Source organism: Alosa sapidissima, chromosome 15, assembly GCF_018492685.1.
Source record: "Alosa sapidissima isolate fAloSap1 chromosome 15, fAloSap1.pri, whole genome shotgun sequence".
Taxonomy (NCBI): Eukaryota; Metazoa; Chordata; class Actinopteri; order Clupeiformes; family Clupeidae; genus Alosa; species Alosa sapidissima.
Genome location: NC_055971.1, coordinates 11,691,850 through 11,701,849, shown reverse-complemented (window position 1 = coordinate 11,701,849; position 10,000 = coordinate 11,691,850). Strand labels below are relative to the sequence as shown.

At 45.6% G+C, this 10,000-nt stretch overlaps 1 protein-coding gene and 1 long non-coding RNA gene across 2 annotated transcripts in view; one reads left to right on the top strand and one right to left on the bottom strand.

Annotated features, from left to right (window-relative positions):
• Nucleotides 1–10,000, top strand: part of mecom (MDS1 and EVI1 complex locus) — a 165,486-nt gene that overhangs the window by 47,771 nt on the left and 107,715 nt on the right. Inside the window, 1 exon segment of the mRNA XM_042064056.1 lies at nucleotides 6,377–6,723. Within this exon segment, the coding sequence (XP_041919990.1) occupies nucleotides 6,377–6,723 (347 nt within the window).
• On the bottom strand, nucleotides 1,718–2,649 carry LOC121684117. The gene is made up of 2 exons (XR_006023031.1): nucleotides 2,574–2,649; nucleotides 1,718–1,794 (listed from the first exon to the last, which is right to left on the bottom strand). It is a non-coding gene; the product is annotated as an uncharacterized LOC121684117 (long non-coding RNA).

Genomic DNA, 10,000 nt, shown 5'->3' with positions numbered 1-10,000 from the left:
TATGCCTCCCATAGGCATGAAACCAAACTTTACTTATATATATACACACACGCACGCACACACACACACACACACACACACACACACACACACACACACACACATGCAGAGCTTCACATACAAATCTGTATGTATTCATACTCACAATGCCCATTAAATGTATTCACACACTCATGCACAAGCATGCAAACACACACACACACACACACACACACACACATACAGACGTCTACTGGCCTCTGTCTTAGCTGGTTGGGGTTGTACAGGTTTCTGTTCTGAGGGTGTATTTTCGGCAGGCCCAGCAGGGCCACTGTTCAGTACAAACCGCTGCCCTCTCTAACCACGGGCTTTTCAGGAGAGCTGGCCTGCGCGTCGTCTGCCTTGGCCCGGCCTAGCCTGGCAGCGTGTTTGCCTTGGGTGAAGTTTACCTTTCAGAAGCATATATGTTTATGGAGCAGAAACTCCCCACGGGGCTAGAACAGCCCACAGGATGGAAGATCAAACTTTTTTTCCCCCGCAAATCGTAGTCAAATTTTATAGGAAAGTGCAGAGAAACAGAGAGAGAGAGAGAGAGAGTTACCTGTAAAAGCCGGTGAACTGAAACTTCGTCTCAGCATGCCTAACCATGGTAGCAGTCTTACCAGCAGAATATATTATGCTCTCATTACTCCTACATCCCTGCTCCCTCTCTCTCTCTCTCTTTTAATTTTCCTCTGCCCACACCCTCACCCACACCTCCTCATACACTTTCACTATACAGTACAATGTGACCGTTCTATCAGCGACAGGCCATTTGGACTGACCACAGGTAACACAGGAAGGAAGCAGCAGGAACATGTTCTGTACTAATATAAAATAAACTACTTATCTTTCAGTATTTGGCATACTAGCTGTTTATCTGGAGCATGTTAAGTGTATATGAGTATGCATTTGTGGTAAACATGAAGAATATCTTTGGTTAATGCTGGTGCTGTGCCACATGGCCCCTGATCTACTGCTGTTATGTAAGTCAGTTAGGGCCCGTCTACACAACGTGGTTTTTTTGAAACCGGTGAATTTATGTTATCAGTTAGGCCTTGCGTGTACACGACGCCAGCATTTTAGGAGGCTGTAACTGGTAGTTTTTGGCTACATTTATACAGTACATGGCCGGCTATTTTCATAAACGGACATTTCACCCTCTCCGTTTTCAAAAATAACATTGTGCACACCTGTCAGTTTTCAGAGAAGTTTCCCCGTGTATATATGCAGTCAAGAGCATGCCAAACCTGTCGGTGGCAGTGTTAGGAAAAACTCAATCCCAAAAATAACAACAACAAGTAACAAATCACTTCCTATTTATCTTTTGAACTGTATTTGCAAATGCAAACAGGCCAAAAGTGTTTGCACAAACGTAAAAATGCGTACCACCTTATAGCATCCATGATCAGTAGCCTAACAAACTGTAAACATAGGATGCTCACATGACGTTAAGCATTGCTGGCGAGTAATGTGACGTTTGAGAACCTAAAACCCTGTTTCTCCCAGTTGACACGACAACACATAAGCGGTGTTATCAGAAATCTCCACTTGGCCGGAGTTTTTAGATATAATTGTTTTCTGTGATAAAAACGGGGTTTTCGTGTAAATGAGAGGCCAGAAATATCTGCATCTTCCCTTCGAGGCCTTTGTACCCGGGTTTCCGAAGTGGGATTTTTTTTTTGAACCGCTGGCTAACTTTTGCCGTGTAGACGGCACAGCTGGCAATTTTATGACGACATAGCCCCACCCCTCAACTCAGCCACAGCACTTGACCTGACACGCTGCTTGTCAGAACAAACCAAACCATTTGTTTATCATATTATTTTTCTTTCCCGTCATGATTTATGTGCACATTGTATCAGCCTTTTGTGGCTAAGTTAGAAGCACACCGTTAGCTTAACTTAGTTAAACATTAGCTTACTACAACGTATGACTGACGCATGTTAATGTTTTATCCAGTGGTGCTCAGGCCTCAAAGGCTCAAATGCAATACGTAAGCATTTGAAATTCCACATAGCAGTCACATACCTTGAAAATGAACTTTATTAGTTTAACAGTTGAATTGAAAAACGAATTTCCTATAGTTTCCTTATTTCATGCGACTACAAAATCTTTCAACAATGTTTTGTCTTCTACACGAATTACATGTGAAGCTGCATGGCCCGGCACCATCGACTGGTCTGGCATATGCACTACAGCACTTTTAGCCGCTTTCACCTATGTGTGTGCAAGTTTTTTCTTTACCGGTATCGTTAAAGGTGTTAAAGCAGTAAGAAAATACACCCGTTGGTTTCGTGTAGACGTAGCCTAAGGGGCCGTGCACACGACGCCGGTTTTTGTGAAACTGGTGAGGTTTTGTTAACGGTTACGCCTTGCATGTACACGATGCCGGCAGTTTAGGAGACTGAAACCGATAGCTTTTGAAACCGGCTTCCGAAGTGGGAACTTTTGAAACCGCCGGCTAACTTTCGCCATGTAGACGCCTGTAGGTGCGAAGCCGGCAACTTTATGACGACATAGCCCCACCTCTCAACTCAGCCACAGCACTCGACCTGACATGTTGCTTGTCAAAACAAACCAAACCATTTATTTATCATATTAAAATGTTTTTCTTTCCCCTGTCATGATTTATGTGCACAATGTAGCCTATCAGCATTTAGTGGCTAAGTTAGAAGCACACGTTAGCTTAACTTAGTTAAACATTAGCTTACTGCATGTTAGTGTTTTCTCCTGTGGTGCTCAGACCTAATGCAATGCGTATGCAATGCTAAGCATTTGAAATTTCACATAGCAGTCACATACCTTGAAAATGAACTTTATTAGTTTAACAGTTGAATTGAAAACCGAATTGTCTGTAGTCTCCTTATTTCATGCGACTGCTTAACCAGAGCACTTATTAGACATTCTCTGGCTTAACAAACTGTTTTAACAATGTTTTCTTCTACGCGATTCACGCGAAATTATCGTGAAGCTTCTGCACCGCGGCGCCATCGACTGGTCTGGCATATGCACTACAGCACATTTAGCCGGTTACACCTCTGTGTGTACGCGAGGTTTTTTCTTGCCGGAGTCGTTAAAGGTGTGAAAGCGGTAAGATCAAAATCCACCCGGCGGTGTCGAGTAAACGGCCTCTTAGATGGCTGGTGCACATAGGCAGTGTCATTTGCATATGCCTGTGTGTGAGGTGGCCTAGTGGAGGGCATTAACTTGCTGGTGAGTGTGTGTCTGTGTGTGTGTGTATGTGCATCTGACTTGTGTATGTGTGTGTGTGTCATGCACAAGTGTGCGTCTGTGTGTGTATGTGCATCTGACTTGTGTATGTGTGTATGTGTGTGTGTGTTTGTGTATGTGTGTGTGTGTGTGTTTCATGCACATGTGTATTTGTGTGTGTGTGTGCGTGTGTGTGTGTTGAGCGCTGCTCCCTGCTGTCCGCGTGGAATGCCAGTGGACAGGAGGATGTACACGAGGGCAGGTCCGGGCCTCATTAACACTCAGCACCAGCTGTCCCAACACATTAGCCTCAGCCAGCGCACCGCCCTGCAGTCGGCCAGTCAGCTATCCAACCCGCCGGCCAGGCCTGACCACCACCCCAGCCCCCAGCACACTCCAGTCAGCACAGTTCATGCCACCTGCCTCGCCATGGAAACACCAGCCTCATCACTTTAACCACCACCACCACCACCAAGCAGCTTGAGCTGCTAACATGCAAATCCCAGTGTTAGCATATTAGCTAGGATATGGTGTATTGAGCAAGTTAGCGAGTATTCGCGAAAAGGCTAGTATTGTGGTGGTAGACACAACAGGATAGCTGAGACAGGCTTGTCTCAAATTTTCACCCCTCAATAAACTAACCTGTACATGCTAGCGATCAAGATATGCAAGCTTTTCTAAACTTTTTAAAGTAAAACGAAATAAAATGAAAACAAATTAGTGCTACCTAACTCGAGTTTCTGCAGCCAACATCTATAGCAGCCAGGCAGCTACAGTGCTACACTTCATGATTTTAAAGATGTCCCCAGAGTGTAGCACTGTAGCTGCCAGGCTGCTTTAGCTTTTTTTTTGTACCGACAGTACTTTTTTTGTACCGACAGTACTCATGAACCTTACATTTTTCAGTAGCCATAGGTGTGTAGATTTGAACAAAATCTGGTTTGGTTATTAACAGGAGAATTTACTGCCTTAAAAATCTGATTTTGTTTACTGTGCTCGGAGTTTGGTCCTGGGCTGGTGGGTGCCCTATTTCCGCCCACTCACTCGAAACATAAATGGTTAGACCGAGGTGAAAAGGGCGAAAATAGGGGACGGGCGGAAATAAGTGACTTTCCAATAGCCTAAGAATGAGAATCGTGGGCTCATCAAAACTGTTGAAGCAAGGTTTCCTGCAGTGAAAACAACTCATGCTGGAAGTTTAGAGAAATCCATTGAGTATGTAACTAAACTAAGTAGAGAGAAAACTTTGTTGTCAAGACAAAATAGCAATTTCTCACAAATTTCAAATGTATTGGGGCAGCCGTGGCCCACTGGTTAGCACTCTGGACCAGTGGGCCGCGGCTGAAGTGCCCTTGAGCAAGGCACCTAACCCCTCACTGCTCCCTGAGCACCGCCATTGAAGCAGGCAGCTCACTGCGCTGGGATTAGTGTGTGCTTCACCTCACTGTGTGTTCACTGTGTCCTGTTTGTGTTTCACTAATTCACCGGTTGGGTTAAATGCAGAGACCAAATTTCCCTCACGGGATCAAAAAAGTATATATACTTATACGTATTTCTTAATAAGTACAACCAAAGTCCTTTTAGGCTAGTCCCTCCACTCCGCGGCCATATTGCAACGCTTTTTGGGCACTCATCGGGCATCCTATTCGGCAGAAATGCGCGTGTGCAAGGCTTCACGACACCAATCTTGCTCCTTCGGCGAGTATACAACACATGATTGGCACGATGTCTTCACAACACACCATATGATTGGCTCAATGTATTCACTTGTCGACGTTTTGCCGGGGAAGGAGTGGGATATGTATATATATATATATACATATGAGTTGTTTTCATGAGTTGTTTTCATATATATATATATACTCTTGATCCCGTGAGATGTGTAGACAAAGGCCATATTGGCGTTACAAACTAGCCCCACGTATTTCTATGGAGGATTTTTTGAGTGTTGTGTCTCATTAGTAAGTCTCTGGTACAACGTTGTCAAGTATGATGTCTTTAAAGCAAGTAAAACATTTAACTATACTGTAAATATTAACAAAACAAGCTGTGTGCAGATAGACTGCCAACCCCCCTCAGGTTCAGAGACAGAGTGTGAGCCTGAGGCTTGGCTGGTGGACGGACAGTGTCTCAGGGACAGTGAGGGCTGACAGCTCCCAGCAGGCAATGGGCTCATCATCAGCCACGCGCTCCACTTCCTGTTTGAGGGGATCCAGGGGTCAGGGGGGTCACGGTGCAACGTCCTCCCTTCGCTCGTCTCGTAATTAACCCCACGCATCCTGCGCTTCCTCGCGTTTCACACTTGGCAAAGCACGGAAATATAAAACTGTACACATACGCTAGCCTACCCTACGCCCCCCTCACTCCCCCACCACCCCAACACAAACACATACGCACACACATACATACACACACATTAACACAAACACACAGTCTCTCTTTTTCACACACACAAACACATTAGTACACACTCTGTATGTGTGTGTCACACATAGAAACAGACTTGCTCTACGGACACACACACACACACACACACACACACACACACACACACACACACACACACACACATAAAGCTTCAGGAGGTGTCAGCAAGGGATGTGTAAGTGAGCCGTTTGCAATCAAGGCGTAATCAGGGCCCTACCCCCCCACCCCTTTCCTCCGGTCTCCCTTCTCTCCTCTCACCCCTTGTTCTTCCCCTCTCTCCGCTCCTCCCCTCTCCACTCCTCTCCTCCCCTCTCCACTCCTCTCCTCCCCTCTCCACTCCTCCGGTCTCCCTTCTCTCCTCTCACCCCTTGTTCTTCCCCTCTCTCCGCTCCTCTCCTCCCCTCTCCACTCCTCTCCTCCCCTCTCCACTCCTCTCCTCCCCTCTCCGCTCCTCTCCTCCCCTCTCCGCTCCTCTGGGCTCCTCTGTTTTTTCAGACACTGGGAGCCTTTCCTCCAGAAGCCTGTTTATTTATGCTGGAACCCAGAATCAGATGGTTTAACATGGAAACACTTATGTGTGCTTCCCATGTGTGCTGGATGCCCGAGGCTGGGGTCCTGCAAGTGTGTGTGTGTGTGTGTGTGTGTGTGAGAGAGAGAAAGGGAGTGTGTGTGTGTATATGATGTGTGTGTCTCTAATGTGCCCTCTTCTGTCACTCAGCAGATAGCGGAGACTTCTCCCTTCTTCCCTCCGACGTTCTGGACAACATGGGTGTAGTTGACGGAGACTCCACTCTCATCACGCCCGTCGCCGGGGACAACCTTCCCTCCCCCGTCCTATCGGGTGAGGTGGGTTCCCCTCTTGACCACTCCCCCTTCCAGGCCTCCATGTTCCTCTCCGAGGGGGAGGGGGAGGCCGCGGGAGCGATGCCCGAGGTGGAGCTGCGTGAGTCGGGCGCGTGGCCGGAGACGCTGGGCGTGTGGAGCTGCAGGAGGATGGAGGTCGGCGAGAGGCTGGGACCGTGCGGAGAGGACATGATTGGGCTTGCGCAAGCACACGACTGGGAGGTAGTGTTAACTCAGTGCTTATATTCACACACACACACACACACACACACACACACACACACACACACACACACACACACACACCCACGTACACATGTACACAGAGTACACATACTTACACACACACACACACACACACACACACACACATACACACAACACACACACACCCACGTACACATGCACAGAGAGTACACATACTTACACACACACATACACACACACATACACACAACACACACACACACACACACACACACACTGTTTCAAGGCACTTTGGGGCACCTAGAAAAAAGGGACCTGGGGGGCCTTACATTGAAACAAACTGACCCCCCCCCACACACATCATCACAACAATACACAATGTTTTTTTTCTTTTAACAATTTTTTTCAGAAAGTGCATGCAATGCAGTGCATTCCAATACGGAATTCCCCCACCACCACCCCATGCAAAACTTTTACACACACACACACACCACCACCCCGTGCAAAACTTTTACCTTTTACACACACACACATACACACACACACACACATAACACACACACCACCACCCCGTGCAAAACTTTTACACACATACACACACACACACACACACACACACACACACACACACACACACACCACCACCCCAACTTTTAAAATCACACGTTATATAAATAGAAAGTGCAAGACACATGCATGATAATAACATTAAAATGCAAAACAAAACAAACGTTACAAAAAGTACATAGATTACATAGACATTTAAGTGCAAACAATGAGCAAACAATGCCCACCGTCCTGTGCAAAACAACAACCGTATTTCTGCTGCTCTGCACATACACACACACACGCTCACACACACACACACACACACACACACACATACACCAAGACAGATACACAAATACCATCTTTCTGTTTACACGCACGCACACACACACACACACACACACACACACACACACACACACACACACACACACACACACACACACACACACACACACACACACAGACATAACTAATTTACACTTTCACAATTCACACTTGACACTGTCTGTTTTTCTTTTCCTGCTCCTCTTTCCTTTGTAGTCTTGTCTCCCTGAAGCATACGGTATGATTCATATGTTGCTGCTGTGAAATCACGAACTTCGTGACAGGTTAGGCCCGCGTTGAGGGGTTGATTCTGATGACAGTGCTGTTGCAGTTTCCTGCATATGACTGACCATAGAATATAAAGGTGCACATCGCTTTGGATTAAGTATATAGTCAGCCGTTCTTGGAGACATCTTTCAGCTTGAGGCCCTAGGCAATGGCCTGCTTTCCCTACCAGGTTGCAATGGCCTTGCACACACACAGACACACACACACACACACACACACACACACACACACACACACACACACACACACACACACAGACAAGACACACACTTGCTCAAATACACAATAATGGGGAAATTTGATGTTATTCTGTGATGATGTCAAGTATACTTATTTAAGTAACTTATTTTGTTTAAGCAATGCTTCCTTTTTTGCTCATGAATGCCAGCTCTCTATGTGTCCCTCATGTTTGTGTGTGTGTTTTGCGTGACGTCATCTTACCAGAGCCTGTCGATAGTGGCGGCTTCAGTTCTCTCAGCTCAATTAAAATGAAGAGCCATAAATAAGACTGGTATTTATCATGCCTAAAGACCCCAAGTTAGAGATGCACACACACACACACACACACACACACACACACACACACACACACACACACACACAAACACATAAACACAGACACAGACACATAAAGGCCCGTGCCAATGACTGCACCCAATCATGGATCGGGTGGTCGTCATGCAGAATCGAAGCTAGGGTCACTGCACAAGGTCAAAGGTTGGCTGGGCTCTTGGCCTGGGGTCACTGAAACTAGCTCAGCCAAGGTAGGACTCTATGAGTGTGTGTGTGTGTGTGTGTGTGTGTGTGTGTGAGAGGGAGAGTATTTAGGGGGGGGGGTGTAATTGAGGATGTAAATAGTGTGTGTGTGTGTGTGTGTGTGTGTGTGTGTGTGTGTGTGTGTGTGTGTGTGTGTGTGTGTGTGTGAGTGTGTGTGTGTGTTTGTGTGTGTGTATGTGTGTGTGTGTGTGTTTGTGAGTGTGTTTGGAAAGTTAACTGCCGATTTAAATGGTGTGTTATAACAGGGACAACAGAGACAATCAACATTATACATTCATAAACACAGCAACATTCAGTATTATAATGTCTAAGGACAAGATACTGAATATTTGCAAAGCATTTTCACTATATATGACTCAATATTCCTCTGTTTGTATATTTGTACATGTATACCGGTATTGGTTGATATCTATAATTTTATGTATGTACTTTTTTGTGCGTCTGTAGATTTCCTTTCTGTATGTGTCAGATAATCCAGTGTTTGGTTGTTGGTATTTGTGTCTGTGCGTGTGTGTGTGTGTGTGTATGTGTGTGTGTGTGTGTGTGTGTGTATGTGTATGTGTATGTGTGTGTGTTGATAAGTATTTGTTGCGACTTTTGCTTATTTGTGTAATTTTCCCTGCAGATTTGTCTCCTCTGAGTGAGTGCTTATGGCCAAGCGTTTCATTATTTTAGACGGCGAGTCTTAATTCATTATGAGTGGTTTTATAAGTGGCCCATCTATCCCCCTTAGGGAGAGGAAATGCAGAGAACATAATCAAGTAAATAAGTAATATTTGCCTACTTCCACTTTTAATTTGATTAGAAAAGTCTCTGTCTTTCCACAGACAGATTTACAGCAGCGGGTGCAAACACACACACACACACACACACACACACACACACACTGTCTTCTCATTTTTCTTTACTGGATTTTACTATTTTCCCTCTGAGCCAAAGACAGACTCACAGGTTTGTGAGTTTTAATCCTCTGTTAATTTATAGTTGCTTTCAATAATATGTATTTACAAAGCTGAGAAGAGAGATTGAGAGAGAGTGAGAGAGAGAAAGAGAGAGAGAGAGAGAGAGAAAGAGAAAGAGAGAGAGAGAGAAAGAGAGAGAGAGAGAGAGAGAGAGATGGGACAGAGGGGATGCTATGGCGTGCAGGCAGTGCTGTATCACTATGGTTAATTAGCGGCCTGACAGGGCTCCATAACTCTCTCCATTAAGTAAATAAGTTGTAAAGAATTTATGACAGAGCGTCACATTATTCAGCCAGCGATATTCCGCGATGACATCCCGTGCATTAAATATGCTAAATGCCGTTGGCATAGAGACCGAGCACCCCCACCCCCCTCAGTACACCCCCCCC